Raw genomic sequence first — 17,765 nt, 5'->3', positions numbered from 1 at the left:
CAGTACAACAGAAAGCTCGCCTGCAGAGCGGTTATTCCAACGCAAGGTGTACACGAAGATTCCTTCATTCACTCACACTGTCAGTAACAGTTCAGACTCCGAAGTGAGGGCAAAAGACAGCAAGGCCAAAGCCAAAATGAAATCTCATGCAGACTCTCATTGTCGTGCTACACCACACTCTCAGTCCAGGTGACACTGTGCTTCATCGTCAACCCAAGCACAATAAGCTCACCACACCATATAACAGTAAGCCATACACCGTGACCAAAGCCAAAGGATCCATGATCACAGCAGCCAGAAAAGGACACTCCATCGTCAGGAATGCTTCATTCTTCAAGAAGATCTCACCAGAAATATTGGACATCCCACCGGACACTGATGATGATGGTGATTACAGTGATGCCTTCACGAGCACAACAACGCCAAGATATCCCTCAAGGCACAACAGACGTCCTCCAGCCTACCTACAGGATTATACTTAGTTTAGGGACTGTAAGCAGAAGAAATGTTCTGATTTGAAAGGGGACTGTATTAGCCAAGGTTAAGAAGTTTGGTGATTTCCCCTTTTAGCAGTCTAAAATAGAATTTTATTTCTGTTTCTAGAATTAGAAATACGCTATAAATATAGCAGGTACAGCAGGTACGATTGCTGAAGTTTGTTTGATTTGATGTAATAGCAAGCCCAGTTTTCAGAATGTTAAGATGACAGGTTTGTATTTGTTCAATTAAAAAAAAAAAGGGCAATGTGATGTTCATGACGTAACCACGTCACCTGCAGATATAGACGCGCAAGACACGTGAGCAGGAAGTACGCAAACGGTAACGTGTAAGCCAGAGCCGGAGAATAAACGCCCGTGGATATGAATCAAACTGTGTTAGGTCTGGTGTATAAACCCACACAACGCAAACACTACACTGGGAAACTGCAGGAAAGCACAGGCATAATGACGGAAAAGAGGGGTTTTATTTTTTCTGCAGAGCCTGGTGTTCATGAAGCTGCAACCATCTTCTCCTTTCTGTTGTCATGCGACAAACAACCGATCACGCAACGTCTTTGATGTCCCAGATAAAATCCAGAGGAATGTCTGCCATCTCTCTGTGGAAGGTGTCGTCAAATCTCTCGTTCTGGGCCACAGTGAAGTGATTCTTCCAGTCGCCGATGGTGCCTGGTGTCCACAGTACATGATGGGAGGAAAAAGAAAAAGGTTGTAGTCCTCAGTCCTCAAACGTATTGTAAGTCTGCCTATTCCCATCACCATATGCACATGTAATCCCCAAACGGATGGCATAAGCAGTGCAATGATATTTCACGTTAAAATCTGGATCAAAATATTGTTTTAAAATGAAGGTGCCGCTAAATGCTGAACCTGTGTGCTAAACACTGAGATATAGAGCATTAGTACAGCAGTCATTCCCCTCTTGTGTCCATCCATCCATCCATTGTCAAACCGCTTATGGAGTCCTTCCCAGCCAATCGCAGGGCTACACAGAGACCCACGACCATTCACACTCACACATCTACGGGCAATTTAAAGTCCCCAATTAACCTGATCCCCAGAGCATGTCTTTGGACTGTGGGAGGAAGCCGGAGAACCCAGAGAGAACCCACGCTGACACCGGGAGAACATGCAGACTCCACACAGAAAGGCCACTGGGCGGAGTAAAACCCAGGACCTTTTTGCTGTGAGGCGACAGTGCTAACCACCCCCCCTCTTGTGTGCGTGTTACAAAATGACACGGATCTTCTCTACAGCTGCTGCACAAGATTCATCCTTTGTCTCCGGCTCCTCCTGCATGCATCTGCAGCAGTGACCCTGCTCACCTTTCCTCAAGAATGTGCCCTGGTGGTGGCTGAGCAGGCGACCTGGTACTCGCTCGTAGTTGGCCTGTGGGTTCTTCTTCATGTTGTTGAAGGTGGCGTGTTTCACTACATCGGCCAGCTGCTCGTCGGTCAGCGCTGACCCCAGGAACAAGGCAATCCTCTCCACTGCGGAATGCAGGTCCTGAACATACAAAGCAGGGTATTTTTAACAGACCGATGCGTCGTCACACAAGCCTACAACTTCCAACATTACAGCACATTCAAGCACAGGGAGGAATGAATGCGGCTCCTACTTTAACCATCTCTTCGTAAGTGAGGAACAGCATGTTTATATCATCCTTGTGCAGGTACACAGCAAATTGAGCAGAGTTAAATTTCTGGTGTTGATAAAGATAGAGTCAATCGAACTCTATTTGGAATTGATCTAAATCTGTATGTTGTTAAATCTGTTTGATTTCACACTGCACCACAAAAGAGTTGGTGTCAAAATGGAGTGTTATTACTGTTATTGTGAAACCAACTCTATGGGTCGTCAGTCTCTCAGCTCGGGTGTAAGGAGTGACTACCCTCTGGCATCGCGCGAACAATAATCTCGTGAGAGCAACAATCTGGCGGGATTCAAGTAATTTACCTGCACAACTCAACTGGAGCAACGAGCAGCACAACGTTTTCGAGGACAGTTTGTTCAAAATTGAAGAAAACGTGTTGCATTGTGTCGGTAAGTAACAGTTAATTAGATAACCTAATGAGTGCTATTATTATATACAGATGGACATATATTTAGACATTAGTAATACATTTATAGCCGCTGTAATGTAGGTTAACTGTTATGCTGCCGCCTTTACTCCAGCCAGGCTAATGTCAGCTAGCTAGCAACCGTAACCTACGCCCAGAGCGGACAAACTACTGTAGGCTACGGTAACTGGCAAGCTAACGTTAGCAAGATTTTTTTTCTTCTACTTTCACACGTTTTCTGATTATTGGTCTATCGAGTCTGGCTGTGAGCAAAATAGAATTGAATTCCTGTTGAGTGTTTAGAGTTTGGCAATGTAACGTTAAGTTATGTGACGGTACTTTAGTAATGCCAACATTCTTTCAAATAAAAAAATGCTAGTTAGCTGGCTAGCTAAGAGCCAGAACCGGTTCCCACGTCTTAGCTGCATGGAAGCAAATATTCTCATAGAGGACTGGGTATATGTATATCTAAATTACATTTTGATTATCAGAAGTGTGGGTAGTTAATATAAAGTTACTATCGGAAAGTTAATCTGAAGGACTCTTTTCTCAAATACGTTTTACTGTGCTTATAGTTACTCAACGCGCAGGGCTCAAGTTTTGAAGAGGGGGGGGGGGGGGGGCGGGGAGGACTGAACGCTACGGCTGACCGGGCGTGGACACTACGTGCAGCGGTTACGGTTACAGACACCGTCGGGCAGGTTGGAGGGGAGCCAGCGCGGTCTTTTTTTTCAGCGTGAGAAATACGATGTGTGGGTAACACTTGAGAGCCCTGACGCCACCAGTTACAGCGCGTGCAAAGCTCTTCACAATCGAATGCATTTATTCCATGCTAAATGCATTAAATTGACATTGACAAGAGCGCAAGTGCATAGAAACTGCAGTTTGACTAACGTTAGGCAGAATTACACGTTAAAGCTCTGCAGCTCTGCTTCGTGCTGAGGTTAGCTAAGCTGTTCTTTTCTGCTGGTGTTTTATGATAATGCCTAAAACAAGCGCACGTGGGTATTTTTATTTTACCGACTGACTCAGCTAAAGAGCTGCTGGACAAGTGGAAATTTAATCGGCTTTGATCAAAGACTACTATTTCTGTGCTAATTCATGTTGTTTTCATGTGCTAAAAACTTGTTTTAGAGAGGCATGACTGGCTCCTATTTGGACTTGTTTTAATCTGTCTTATTCTTTATCATTTTACAGGAAATGTTGGCTAAAGTGGAGATTGGAGGGGTCCTAAAATACGTGAAAATTCCAGAGACTGATGGATTTTTTCAATTTGATATGTTCCTTCAAGAAGGTTTGTAGTTTATGGCTATATATTTTGCATTCATTACTGTTCTCACTGTAGTTGAACATTCAATTTAAAAATTATCTGAATAAAGAGGTCAAAAGTACTAGTGTTATTAGCATATTAATGACCAAAATGGCTTTGTCCAAACATGAAAAAAATCTCCATGCCTAATTCATATTGTTATTGCTTTATACTAATACTTTTTATTCTTCTAGTGAACGACAAGTTTAGTCTGCAGCCAGACAGCTTCAGTGAGGGCCAGTTCACCATCACAGATATGTCAGGAACAGAGGTGGATGGAGATATCTTTGATGAGCTTGTCAAGTCGGGTGTCCTGACCTTCAAGGTCCCTTTACCAGTAATGGGTAAGGATGTGAAGGCTGGGGTTTGATGAGGTATCACAGACAACGTCAAGTAGAAAGCACAGTGTTTTGTCGGAAATATATTTTTGAGAGACCTCAACCTATGCTATAATTTGATATACTACTGATCATTGTCTTAAATACATATGATCTATCACTGGGTAGTAATTAAGGAAGAATATAATATGCTTAGTACTTTTTAAATGCTTTATTTAAGATTGAGATTGTTTTGTTACTGATAGGTACATGTTAATTGTCTTTGTTCTGTCTGCCATTTTGTAGATCTGGATGTTGAGCTGGTTGCAGATCAAGCATCCTCCTCTGTATTGACATCGCTGTCCCCAACTTCATCCCATTCATCCTTGGTAGTGGCACAGACTGCACTATCCCCAGCTTTATCCCATTCATCTGATTCCACCGTTATTCTGGAGTCCACAAGAAAAAGGAGGAACCCAACAGGGTTAATGGACCAGAATGAAGCAAAACAGGTAAGCTTTGAATAAATGCATTTGAAATCCTAAATTAGGTTTTTTTGTAAATGTATTCGCAGTATCAAGTAATGTCATTAGAAAAGTTAAATTCTTTAAAAAAAAAACACTAAATTACCGTAAGCGTGCCATAACAATGTAATATTTCTTGGCAGATGGTTGAGGGTGTTCTGAGGGCCAATCCAAAGGGTGAAGAAGTCTTCAATGAGTATGACAAGACTAAAACACTAACTGATGCGACCCGTAAACAAATGGTGAACATCCTGGTTGCAGATATGGTAGAGCTACATGGGTAAGAATTGCAAGTCACTTGGTTATGTCATGTCATGTGTTGTAGCTAAATAATGCTGTTCTGTATGAGTGGTAAAGGTGTATTTATTCTTACAAAACATACATGCTTAAAAGTAAACTATGACTTATTTTTAAAGGAGGGTTCCACCGTCAAGTGTAAGGACCAATTATGCACTGGGAATTGTGACTCTTTTTCCATACCTCCGTGATCCATTCTCCAAACTTGGATATGTAAGTTATATCTGAAAACCAAATCAGTGTGATTTCAATATCTTCTTCACTTTTCTAGTTTGTACTCATCTTGTTTCAGATGAGTTTTTGTAGGTTGCTCACCCTTGCATTTTCAACCTGTTTTTTAAAATGTTTTGCAGTCTATTCACTGTCTACAATTTTTGTGTTGAGTAACTTATTCTTAAATTGAAGCATGAGATGCCTCTGTTTGGGTCTTTCTTTAAAAAGGAACACTACTATGATCCTGAGGGTAATACCGGCTTCATTTCATGGAGGATCAAGACGGTTCAACGCAACACCTTTGCTGGCTTGCGGGGTCGTTCCAAGACCGTTCTTCAGGATGGTCCAAAAACCAGGCGAGAATCTCTGTCAACCTGCCAACAGCTATTTGGTGAGGAGTGCAGGGAGGCGATATCTACAATAAGACATTCCAGCGATGAATCTGTGGTCAAAGAGAAGATGAGAGCGACTTTCCAGTATCGACAGAAGATGGTTGGGGATGATGCATCATCTTCAGTCCTGGATGTGTTCCCTCGTTTTCTTGATGTACCTGGATTGGTAAGAAAACTCTTTTGCTTTGGTTGTAGTTGTCCTGTGTAGAACAGTAATATAGTCCAGTGCAGGACAATATAATATCTGTCTGCACTATACTATAATCTCTTTAATCTTCTTTTCAATCTTCCATTTCAGTATTTGACCTTTCATTCATTTTGTCATGTATGCTTGAACCTGTATATTAAAATATTGTTTTCCTTGTTTGTAGATCGACCAGGATTTCTCAATGATGTTTGGTGACGAAGTGTCTCAGAAGTTCCTGTCCAAGTGGTCAACTTTCTTCAAGCCAAACATCATCACAGACTGCAAGACTGCAACGAATATGGATGAGTTGCTGTCGGCAACTGAATTTGAGTCTGAAGAGAACAATGGTCAGTATAAAAAGTTTTGTTTAAATATATATTTCAGTGTTATACTAAATAAATACATTTTTTATGCCTTTAGGATGGGACAGTGATATGTCTTCAATCCTTTTGCTGCTGCAGCTACTCCCTCCAACTTCAAGGGGCCAGAAAAAAACTGCCAAGATCAGTTCAGCTCAAGCAACCAGCCATCTTGTTAGATATCTTAAGGTATGCAAAAGTTCCTACACCAAGAATCCCTGAATAGATGTTGGGATTCTGAGACAGTTTTGCTCTGTATATCTGCAGAAATGTGATCAAGATGTTATAGTAATTTATGTCTCCTAACTGACCTACAGGAAGGAGCCAGTATTACTACCTTCCTTGAGAGTGTCGACGCAAGACAACCGTTCCTCCTTTGCATCGGTGAGCAAAAGAAGAATATCCAAAGGTTCTACCTTATTATCGACCGAAAACCAATCCCGTGCAAGGCACACACATCAGTAGCAGCTTTTGATGAACTGTTCAAAGCTCACTACGTCTTCAGTCTCTCATATGACGAAGCTCTTTGTAATTTTTACACATTCATCCAAACCACTATATACAACATCGATGTCGGAAGAGCAAAGGAGAGCCCGCGTGTTAAAGAACTCCGAGCACGACTGCTGCAGCGAAGTGCTGTAACCGATAAACAGCCTTGAAGATGTTCATGTGTTTTGTCTGTAAAACACACCACAAAACGTGTGTGGTTCTTTGCCAACATTTAAAATTCCAACATGGTTTATATCCTGGCAAAAAGTTGCGTTTAAAATGTGGAGAGCTCCATTGCCCATTATCATTTTGTACTTATAGTGGCTTCCGAAAGCACCTCACCAAGGTGCATAGTCAGGTTGATCAAGAGATTGATATTGTTCATGATGTTTCTACTCAGCGAGAATGTGAGGCGGAATGTTCAAGTGATTCCCCAAATGTTGTTGCCACTTTGCAAAAGTCAGAAAGCTCTGTTGATACAAGTCAACTATCGTCAATGTGTGGATCAATTGTTGCGCATTTGCAAGCATCAGGTCTCTCTGAAAGTGCTGTCCAAACGATTGTTTGTTCAATGGAAGAAGTTGTCAATGATGTTAAAAGTGAGGCAAAAAATGCTGTTCTTAAAACAATGTCTTCTGAAAATACAAGTTCAGACACTCCAGGATCCAGAATAGATAATTGTTTTGATCAATTAGGTAATCCTTTTACAGCATTAAACACAGAGTCAAAAAGGCGTAAATATTATAATGAAAAATGGGAAATAGTTGAACCTAAAGAATGTGTCCTTGGTGTGAGGCTGGATTTGCGCAGAGATAGAATAACAGGGGTATACAATGAGATTCCTGTAACGGACAAGTGTACGTATGTACCCATTCTGAGTACACTTAAATCCATATTCAAAAATGACCAAGTAAGAGAAAGCTTTCTACGGGACAAACAGAGTGAAATTGGCATTTACAAAGACATCAATGATGGGTCATATTGCCAAAACCATGCCCTGTTCTCACAGCAAAAACATGCACTACAGATTCTACTATATTACGATGACTTTGAAACGGCTAACCCTCTCGGTTCCAAAAAGGGGATCCACAAACTAGGTTGTGTCTACTTTACTTTAAAAAATCTTCCACCCAAGTGTAACTCAGTACTGATGAATGTACATCTGGCAGCTCTGTTTCATTCTGAAGATCTGAAAAAATATGGTTTTGATGTGATACTAAAGCCTCTTATTGATGATCTGAAATTTTTAGAAACCAAAGGCTTAAAGCTTCCTTCTTTTGAACAACCATTGTTTGGCTCAGTTATTCAAGTAACGGGAGATAATTTGGCTTTAAATGGCTTGTTGGGGTTTGTGGAATCATTCAGTGCAACCCATTTCTGTAGATTTTGTTTAATCAGTAAGCAAGAAATTCAATCTATATTTACTGAAGATCATCCTGGGTTAATTATCCGTTCCAAAGAGCTTTATACTGAACATTGTAAGGCACTAAATGAAAATCCTGAACTGCGGTCAATATATGGTGTTAAAAAGTCATGTGTGCTCAACTCCTTACAGTATTTCCATTGCACTGACAACTATGCTGTTGACATAATGCACAATCTGCTGGAGGGTGTAGTACAGTACGAACTAAAGCTGAATTTTGAGTACCTTGTTAAACAGGGCTATATCTCTTTGAACACATTGTCAAACAGGATACAGAGCTTTAATTATGGTTACACGGAGCGTAGAAACAAACCAAGTGGGATAAAAATGGATGATAAGAGCAAAGATCTAGGTTTGAATGCCATCCAGTCATGGTGTCTCCTGCGTAACGCTCCACTAATGTTTGGTGATGTCATTGAAAAGAATAACAGTTACTGGAACTTTCTGCTGCTTTTGATCCAGATTGTCAATATAGTGTTTTCCTACACCATAACTGATGGAATGATATGCTACTTGAAACATCTGATCTGTGATCACCATACTCTGTTCAAAGCATTGTTTCCTGACAAGAGGTTGATTCCCAAGCACCACTTGATGGTACACTATCCTAGATGCATACAAAAAATTGGCCCTCTTATCCATATGTGGTGCATGCAATTTTAAGCTAAACACAATTTTTTCAAAAGATGTGGCAAAAATTTTAAGAATCTCACTAAATCATTAGTGAAACAACATCAGCGTCAATTGGCATTTAACTATGAAAATTATTGCTTTAGAAGGTTTGAATTTGGTCCTACATCATCCAAAAACATCTGCAACTTGCAAGGTGGGAAAGAAATTAGTGAGACATTACATTTGGATGCCTGTTCAAATGTTACAAGTACAAGGTGGGTCAGATATTACGGTACTGAGTACCAGGTTGGGTTGTACTTATGCACTGGATGTACCGATGATCTTCCTGTGTTCAAAAAGATCTGTGATATTATAATACATGAACAGCATGCTTTCATAATATCCTGTAATGTACAAACAATGTACTATGATGACCACTTTAGTGCATACTGTATAGAAGACCAAATGAATGTGTTTTCTGTCATATCTGTGAAGGCACTGACTTATTTTAGACCATTTGACAAGCAATGCTCTAATGACAATAGTCAAAGAGCATACATAGTGCCTTATTGTTACATTTAGATAAATGTACAGCAATGAAAAAAGATTTGGTAATGTTGATGCATTTGAAGAAATAAAAATGTTAAAGTAGTGAACTTGTCATTCGTATTTCTAATTATTGACATTTCATTTAGAGATTTTTTTTTGGTGTGGGGGGGCGGGGGGGGGGCAGCAATAACACTTTATAGTGTTAATGGGGCAACTCCTTTTATAGTATGCACATCACACTATAAGAGTTAATTAATGACTCCGATGAGTATTAATTTCTAACACTACCCACTGGTGTTGAGAAACTAACGCTTGAGTATTGTTAAATTTCAACTATATAAGAGTTAAAATTAACTCTATAACAGTGTTAAAATGGCAACACTTTAAAAAGTGTTACATTGACACTGTGTAGTGTGGACCCCATGGGACACTTTAAAAGTGTTAAAATTAACTACAATAGTGTTAATTTGAGTCTGTCCATTTTGCTGTGTACCACGCCTTGATGTGCTCAAACCAGCTGGAAGCAAATACTGCAAAGGAGAAGACAGACATGTTATCGCCACATTAGACGTTCACCTTGAGCTGCACTGGTGACAACGTGCCACAAGCACCTAATGCCATCATGTGAGTAACTGAAGAACTTGCCATCTCCTCTCATGAATTTTTCAAAGAAGTCGTCAAAGTCCGTCGGCGTTTCCAACATGTTTCCAACCTTATGGAAGTGGAAGTAAGATACAAGGACATCTTTGGGATTTCTTGCCACGTAGATCACCTGAAAACGGAACAGCCTGGGTGTGAGTGTTTAGGAGAACAACCCCAACACAAACAATAATAATACATAAAAGCCTGTAGCGCCTCATCGACCTGTAGCAGTCTGAGAGATACTTTGTGAGCCCGGTCAACTGATAGTCAAGATGATTTGTGCGTCATTGTCCAGATAATCTCACAGGAACTCATGGTGTAATGTTTTATGTTAAAAGTGCAAAACAAAGGGACCTGTACGCAGTCAGATTAACAACACGTTTTGCCTTGTTTGAGGAACAGTTGAAGATCTTGTCCATTATGTGTGTGTGTGTGTGTGTGTGTTATCTTAAAACTATATAACTCAAAGCCAGAGGGGAGGATCTTGATGAACTTGCAGGTGTGTCAATTCTGTCTCTTACTTGCAAGCATTTCATAAATGTTCCAGGCTTCTTTCTCTAGCCCCCCTGCGACCCTGTGTGCAGCATAAGTGGTTGACGATGGATGGATGGATGAAAAAGAAAACACTTGGCTAGAGAGCTGCCTACCTTGCCTTTCTTCTGGCTCAGGGCGGAAGGTAATAACGAGAATGGCAGATGGCTGACTGTCATCCGTGGTGACCGAGACTTGATAAATGCCTCTGTTTGCACCTCGATCCAGGGGACCAACTCAGCGTTGGAGAATTTAACGTGCTTGCTGATGGCTGTCAGATCTCCCTTCGCCTCAAGCAGCAGCAGGATCTGTTGCATCCAGATGGTCCCTATCAAAACAGAGAAGATGGGCCTTATTTGCATCTCCCAGGCGGAAGCACACCTCTCACCTCCTGTCCTTTATGGGCCTCTGTCCTGGTTTCTTTTCACAAAACACACCATCATTTCATACCCTGCTCTCTGTTGAAATCAATATGCAACACACAGGATTAAAACGCCTTCACCCTGCCTGCTCTGCCAGAATTCTGTTCTATTAACCAGATTTTCTTACCCCAACCGATCTCCCTCCTAAACCTAACCCTCCCCCCACCCCCCCCCCGACCAGTGAAGGCTTGGAGTGCTAGCCAATCAGACACAGGGTAGGGCTGGTCATGATCACACTGTACAGGGAAAAACAAATGGCGTCTGTGATGAATTACGTATTTAGTGTGACCCGGCACTTGGTTGTGCACCTTTGAAGCTTTAGAAAGGCACTTGCTGCAAAATGATAACAATTAAGCAATAATTAACTATTGTATTTAGTGTTGTACTCTTGTAATCTAATCACCTATGACACATTTTCAAATGAAGAAAGCACAAAAGGGATCTCAAATCTTTGTTTTCCTCACCTGATTTGGGGTATGTGACGACCAACACATCAGATTCTTTTATCTCCAAGTTACGAATCATGTCAACCGCATCTGGATCATGAGTTCCTTTGATCAGCAGGAAGCCTTTGTGTGACACTAGGCCATGATTCTTGTCATCAATTACGTCCATGATCTAAAACAAAATAAGGGACATTTGGTCTTAATAGCCCTCTTTTATCAATGTTGCTTCTGTTCTGTTGCTTGTGAAGAAGAGTATTTTGCCACCATGTCTGCACAAGATTGCGACACGTATAGCTGTTCATGGGCAATTTTAAAAGTGTTGTCTATCATGCATCTGAATTATTGTCATTATAAAAAAGGTGTGATGGAAACGTGCACGTTACAACTACTTAAATGTTATATCAGTGCTGTACATGCGCCCTGCATTCTGGTAGATTACTGTTTGACTTTCAAACTTATTTTATTATTGAAATTAACGACTATGATGGAGGGTTTGATGCATCTGAGATGGAACTTCAACTTCAGTACACACGCCAACACAAACACACACCAATTTATTGCAAAGCAAATATGATGCAGTGGTTTTGATACAAGTCAACCCGTGCATGCCCACAGAAACACAAATAAAGAATAACATTAGAAAATTGCATTCATAGAATGTGGCTCGTACATCAGAAACATTGATTGTTCACCACAGATTCAATTACTCCCATTTATTACCAAAGAAATGAGTCAAGAACTAAGCAATGCATTTAGAAAAATAAAGTACACACAATCAAGCTGTCAGAACCCAGCTGCATTCCATGAAGAAATATTATGGGAGCGGTGCGACGCAACGCTTTGGCTAGCCTGGCTCTATTCCATGATGTTATCAGTTAGTCATATCAAATCAATGACAGTGAATAAATGTGTTTAGTTTAGTAAATTCAAAGAAATCCATTAAGTATGTGTAGGCCTCACTAAATTGAGGGGTTGAAGGGAGAGACAAAAGAAAGGACCTCTGTAGGACCTGACGGAAAAATAGATGAAGGCTCCTGGAAATGGGCTCACTGTGTTACAGCTTAACCGTGTAATACGTGTGTGTGTGTGTGTGTGTTTGTGTGTGCATCCTGATTGGTGGAGCCGCCGCAGCTGCGAGACAGTGATTCGCGCGTTCAATAAAAGGGAATTTATTTTTAGGTATTTTAAAATGACACCAAATAGATATGGGATTATTTTAACAGCAGAATACAAGGTGCGGGGAACTTTAAAGTGCGTAAACACCATTTCCAAAACTCCAGAGGTGCGTAAACGGAGTGTGTTACATCATTCCACATCCACATCATCCCTGAACATTACGCAACATTTAATTGTGACAAACTCCAAATTCACCCAACCAGCTTTAGCAGATTAACAATATATTTACCCGCCTTCTTACCCGTCACAACATTGTCTCTAATCATCACAACGACCTACGAGCCTCTTCGATTTCCCATTTATTAGTTGTTAAATCAGGTAATTTAGGAAATGACCAAATTAGAAATGGCTAAATATTCCGATATTTAAATTACACTATTAAATCAATCCCATAAACCACAGCCTGGGACATTCCAGAATCCTTTGTGAGTTGCAGTTTTAGGTATTGCCCTGCCGGTTGATACGAATCTTAAATACTAGTCTACATATCATTTTAACAGTAAAGCGAACAGCGTGAATAACCATTTAGTTCATGGCTATTCTTCAAAATGCATTATTATTATAAATTATAAATTATAAATAAGCATATATAAAAACCTTGCACTTCAAGTTCAAAAACAAAAACAACTAATGGCACCGATTACTTTGATACTTTTTGTGTTGTTTTGAATTTTTCAATTGTTTACTGAGATTTTATGTTTAGAGGTGCATTATCTGGTGGATTTAATATAAACCATCGTACGTGACCGTCTATTGAGCCAAATCCAGGTCAAAAGTTCTCATTTGAAAAACAATGTGAACCTAAAAGTTCACGTGAACCTAAAAGTTCACATTTGATGCCATTTGATGCCATTTGATGCCCGCCCCCTGCGCCACATCATGGTCAAAAGTCCGAATGTGAAAAAACAAAGATTCGAACGCAGAAAAAAAGATCTGAAAGTGAAAATATAAATATTTTGAATCTGAAAATATAAAATATGCAACCGAAAAATATTATAGAGTGAATATCAAAAAATAAATATAAGTGAAGATTGAAAAAAAATATATATTATTCCCAAAAACTATATTCATCCCGAAAATATTTTTCGTCCACTTATTTTTATTTTGAATACATTGTTGTTATTGTTATTTTTCACTGTTCAACAAAAAAACCTTTCAGGTTCACGTTTGTTTATCAAATGAACAAAACCTTTGACCTGGATTTGGCTCCATAACTGTCGTCTGGAAAGAATACGTTTCACGCTCAAAATCTGAACTGACTTGTGCATGAAAGAAATGTTTGTTCTCAATTTTAGTTCAAACGGCATAAATAAACTCGCACGGCGTTCAGCGCGCACAGCCGCCAACGTGTCGCGTACCTGCTGCAGCGGCTCCTCAGTCTGACGCACGAGCAGCGATGGCACGATCCTTCTGCACGACCACGCGCGCACAAACTCCGCTTTATCGGGCCCACTGCTCCAAAAGCGTGCCAGCGACTCCACCTCCTACCTCCTTCCTCCTCCCCCTCGGAGAGACAGAGAGATAGAGATAGTCTGCTGTTACAAATGTTAAAATATGCCTAATGTATTTATACATATACACAACGGCATATCCATGGTTTGAGCAGGCACTCAGAGGGTCCCGGTGACCTTTTCTTAACAAACGGAAATAAATTGAAAATAAGACATAACAGACTGATCCATTGACAGGGTTCTCCATCCATCCATCCATCCATCCATCCATTGTCAAACTGCTTATCCTGCACACAGGGTCGCGGGGGGGCTGGAGTCTATCCCAGCCAACTTCGGGCGATAGACAGGGTACACCCTGGATTGGTCGCCAGCCAATCGCAGGGCAACATTGACAGGGTTCTGTTGAGTATTAAAATATAAACATGCACGCTTACGCTAGAATGAAATTACACTTACTACTATAAATTTCATAGTAATAATGGGTGAAGGCCGCTTAAAGGCCAGATTGCACAAACATGTATTTCAAGTCACAACCCCAGCACACGAACATGTTGCGAAAAGATGCAGCACTATCTGGGTCAAATGCAGTTCAGGCACCACCTGTTCCCCATTCTAAGAACAACATCTCCATTCCCCCCTGTACACAAACAGCTGCACCTCCAGTCACCAGTCTGTCAAGCTCCTGAAGTTGGCGGATGACACCACCCTCATTGGACTGATCTCTGGTGGGGATGAGTCCACCTACAGGTGGGAGTCTGACCATCTGGTGTCGTGGTGCAGCCAAAACAACCTGGAGCTCAATGCTCTAAAGACAGTGGAGATGGTTGTGGATTTCCGGAGGAACAGAGCCCCACCTTTAGCTTCTGCACAGGCCCTTCAGCCTGTGCAACTCCCCCGTCACGCCTGTGGATTCTTTCCGTTTCCTGGGCTCCATCATCACCCAGGACCTCAAAGCTGAACATCACCTCAAAGAAGGCTCAGCAGAGGTTGTTCTTTCTGAGGCAGCTGAAGAAATTCAACCTGCCAAAGACGATGATGATCCACTTCTTGAGGGTGATCGGCTGCAATCTGCCGTCCCTCCAGGACTTGTTCGCTTCAAGGACCCTGAAGCAAGCAAAAAAGATGGTAGCCGACCCCTCTCACCCCGGACAAAACCTGTTTGTGCCCCTTCCATCTGGCAGGAGGCTGAGGTCCATCAGGACTAAGACCTCCCGCCACACCAACAGTTTCTTCCCGTCGGCAGTCGGGCTCATAAAAGGAGCCCGGTCCCCCACTGACTGACTCTGACATTCCACCGGTCACTTTCTTTCATTCTGCACACGTCACTTTTGTCACTTCCTGTTCGCTAGTGCACTTTTTTTTTTTTTTTTAAATATTTTTTACTTTAACTTTATTTTATTTTAAACTAACCCACAGCACTATACTACTAACCCATATCATTAGCATTTTTTTTTATTTCATTACTCGTGCACCTGCTGTCCTGCTGTCTTGTCGTACTGTCACGCACCAACCGCCAAGTGAAATTCCTTATATCTGACATATTATGGCAATAAATGTTTCCTGATTCCTGAAAAGGCCATAATGAGCAAATGATAGACTGCGAGAGAAAAATAAAAACATTTTTTCCAAATGTGTGAACTCTTCTTATCAACATAGGAAGCAGGTCCCCTCATGTTGCTACAGCAACCCAGAACAAACCGAGCACCTTATGAAAGCCACCCTACGGTGTTGTCCCATAATGGGGTTTCATTTCCACTGCACCGTTAAACGTATTCCTGATTTTCCTACATGATGGTTTTCCCAGAAATGTGACATACCGAGGTCCCCAATGTAGTGTATGAGACCCTAAATAACAAATACAGAGCGCAATGCGTCAGGTGGAATCACAATATGCCACCATGGCGTGCAAACAAGGGCTGAACCGCTAACAAAACACCTTTAGCTTGTGAACAAGGTTGATTTCAGCGTGCTGCTTTTAGCACTCTGTGTCTACCAGGTGGGCGGTAAGTTAGCCTAGAACTTTGTGTCTACTTTTCCTTTGCTGATGCCTCCTTTGGTCTTTGTGCTACTTAGTTGTTGGTCCATACATGTACTGCAACTTTTCTGACCAGAGTCATTAGAATTGTTTTTTTGTAGACAGTCAAATATACAAATGCAGAAATAGGCTCTCTCCATCTGCCCTGGATGTTCCTATTGTATTTATTATTATCATCATTTTTTTACAATTGTAATCATTTTTCTATAAAGTCACATGAAGTGTTATTTCAGAAGAGGCAGCTGGTCCTCTATGAAGGACAGAAATCCTAGATCTTCCCAGACCACCAGCTTCATTTGTCCTGAGATGACTTAAACCAACAAACGGCCACCTCCTTTGAGGGGGTTTTCCCTCAATTTGTCCCCTTTAGTCCCAAACTAGGGTCCAGGTTGAAGAATTATACCAATCAGTGGTCAGTGACAGCGTTGTGTATACTGATGTGTGGGTGTTTTGTCAGGTGTTGTTCCATGGCACGGTGGTAACCATTGAAAACTTCCTGACGTGGAAAGCCAAGTTTGAGCTGGAGATGGCTGAGCTGAGGAGTAAAAAACAGAAAGAGGAGGAGCAGGGAGGGAAGCTCAAACTCACCGGTAAACTCGTGATGTTTTTACTTAAAGGCTCACGACTTGCCACGTTAATTACAAAAAAGAAAACGCATGAACTAAAGAGAATGTAATCTGCACCTCACCAGGTAAACAGCTGTTTGAGACGGACCACAACCTGGACACGTCTGACATCCAGTTCCTTGAAGAAAGTGAGTGTTTGAACTGCTGCTTTTGTAAAGCTGTTACACAATATTGTTACTACATATCCTGGATATCACAGAAAAGCAGTTTTGTTCAGAGTGGATCTGTTAGATATTGGTTTGTTTTTACACACTGTTTACAAACTTACATCCACGCGCACACACACAAACAAGTTCAATGCCTGAACCATTTAATTGACTGAATAAACGTGTGACTGGGCTCTAGTGCCGTTTGACGTCCTGGTGCTACCTGGCCAGCAGAGGGCACTATATGTTTTCCTGGCACAGAACAAGCAAGATTTAACATTACAAGTAATATTACTGCATTCACACGTATTTTAAGGTGCATTCAGCAATGGTATTTTTAAATACTATTTTATTGTTTTCCAGAATCCCCCTTTTATGTAATAGCAACTTATATAATAACTATGACCATTTCGTAGCAAGGACAGCAAAGAGTTGTGATCTGGTCGAGTGTTTTGCTCTCAGTGAGGGACGAGCAGTTTAGCAGATGCAGAGCGGAGAGTGCGGGTCGGGATGTAGGATTTGACCATGTCCTGGATGTAAGCTGGACCCGATCCATTCACAGCATAGTACGTGAGCACCAATGTTTTGAACTGGATGCGGGCAGCCACCGGTAGCCAGTGAAGAGAGCGCAGGAGTGGAGTAGTGAGGGCGAATTTCGGAAGGTTAAAGACCAGTCGAGCTGCTGCATTCTGGAAGAGCTGCAGAGGTCGAATGGCGGTAGCAGGGAGACCAGCCAGGAGGGAGTTGCAGTAGTCCAGGCGTGAGATGACAAGAGCCTGAATCAGTGCCTGCGCTGCCTTCTGAGTGAGAAGGGGACGTATTCTTGACGCCGAGGTTCCTAGCGGTTCAAGTGGGTGTTAGCACGGAGTTGCCAAAGTTGACCGTCAGGTCCTGTGTAGGAGAATCTTTTCCCGGAATGAGAAGCAATTCAGTCTTGTTGGGTTGATTTTCAGATGGTGGGCGGACATCCAGATGTCAGTCAGACAGGCACAGATCCGCGCCACCACCTGGGTGTCCGAGTGAGGGAACGGGAGAATTAGTTGGGTGTCATCGGCGTAGCTG

General features: G+C 41.6%; 2 protein-coding genes and 1 long non-coding RNA gene across 6 annotated transcripts; 2 read left to right on the top strand and 1 right to left on the bottom strand.

The window, feature by feature from the left end:
* Positions 1-945: 945 nt before the first annotated feature.
* LOC144389780 (amine sulfotransferase-like) lies at positions 946-14,060 on the bottom strand. The gene is made up of 8 exons (XM_078095561.1): positions 13,804-14,060; positions 11,288-11,441; positions 10,518-10,729; positions 9,874-10,000; positions 9,716-9,758; positions 2,116-2,167; positions 1,823-2,003; positions 946-1,166 (listed from the first exon to the last, which is right to left on the bottom strand). The coding sequence occupies exons 2-8, from the start codon at positions 11,436-11,438 to the stop codon at positions 1,042-1,044; spliced, it is 891 nt and encodes a 296-aa protein (XP_077951687.1). The 5' UTR covers positions 11,439-11,441; positions 13,804-14,060; the 3' UTR covers positions 946-1,041.
* LOC120825470 (uncharacterized) lies at positions 2,401-9,331 on the top strand. 4 transcript variants are annotated; one of them, XM_078095558.1, is made up of 10 exons: positions 2,401-2,540; positions 3,755-3,851; positions 4,061-4,210; positions 4,490-4,695; positions 4,851-4,987; positions 5,124-5,217; positions 5,446-5,775; positions 5,981-6,143; positions 6,258-6,344; positions 6,473-9,331. In XM_078095558.1, the coding sequence occupies exons 2-9, from the start codon at positions 3,758-3,760 to the stop codon at positions 6,332-6,334; spliced, it is 1,251 nt and encodes a 416-aa protein (XP_077951684.1). In that variant the 5' UTR covers positions 2,401-2,540; positions 3,755-3,757; the 3' UTR covers positions 6,335-6,344; positions 6,473-9,331. The 4 variants fall into 4 exon arrangements, with proteins under 4 accessions (XP_077951684.1, XP_077951683.1, XP_077951681.1 ...); XM_078095557.1 differs by having other exon boundaries at positions 6,227-6,344; XM_078095555.1 differs by having other exon boundaries at positions 6,217-6,344.
* A 1,124-nt stretch (positions 14,061-15,184) lies between the features above and the next one.
* LOC144389781 (uncharacterized) lies at positions 15,185-16,901 on the top strand. The gene is made up of 2 exons (XR_013453930.1): positions 15,185-16,521; positions 16,623-16,901. It is a non-coding gene; the product is annotated as an uncharacterized LOC144389781 (long non-coding RNA).
* Positions 16,902-17,765: the final 864 nt, after the last annotated feature.

Source organism: Gasterosteus aculeatus, chromosome 20 (genome assembly GCF_964276395.1).
Source record: "Gasterosteus aculeatus chromosome 20, fGasAcu3.hap1.1, whole genome shotgun sequence".
NCBI lineage: Eukaryota > Metazoa > Chordata > Actinopteri > Perciformes > Gasterosteidae > Gasterosteus > Gasterosteus aculeatus.
This window is presented reverse-complemented; position numbering and strand designations above follow the sequence as displayed.

Coding starts and splice junctions, on each gene's coding strand:
- LOC120825470 (XM_078095555.1), top strand. CDS start 3,758: ATGTTGGCTAAAGTGGAGATTGGAGGGGTCCTAAAATACGTGAAAATT. Junction 6,144..6,216: donor TGAGTCTGAAGAGAACAATG/GTCAGTATAAAA, acceptor TTATGCCTTTAG/GATGGGACAGTGATATGTCT. Junction 6,345..6,472: donor ATCTTGTTAGATATCTTAAG/GTATGCAAAAGT, acceptor ACTGACCTACAG/GAAGGAGCCAGTATTACTAC.
- LOC144389780 (XM_078095561.1), bottom strand. CDS start 11,438: ATGGACGTAATTGATGACAAGAATCATGGCCTAGTGTCACACAAAGGC. Junction 10,730..11,287: donor CGTCACATACCCCAAATCAG/GTGAGGAAAACA, acceptor CTGTTTTGATAG/GGACCATCTGGATGCAACAG. Junction 10,001..10,517: donor TGAGCCAGAAGAAAGGCAAG/GTAGGCAGCTCT, acceptor TTCCGTTTTCAG/GTGATCTACGTGGCAAGAAA.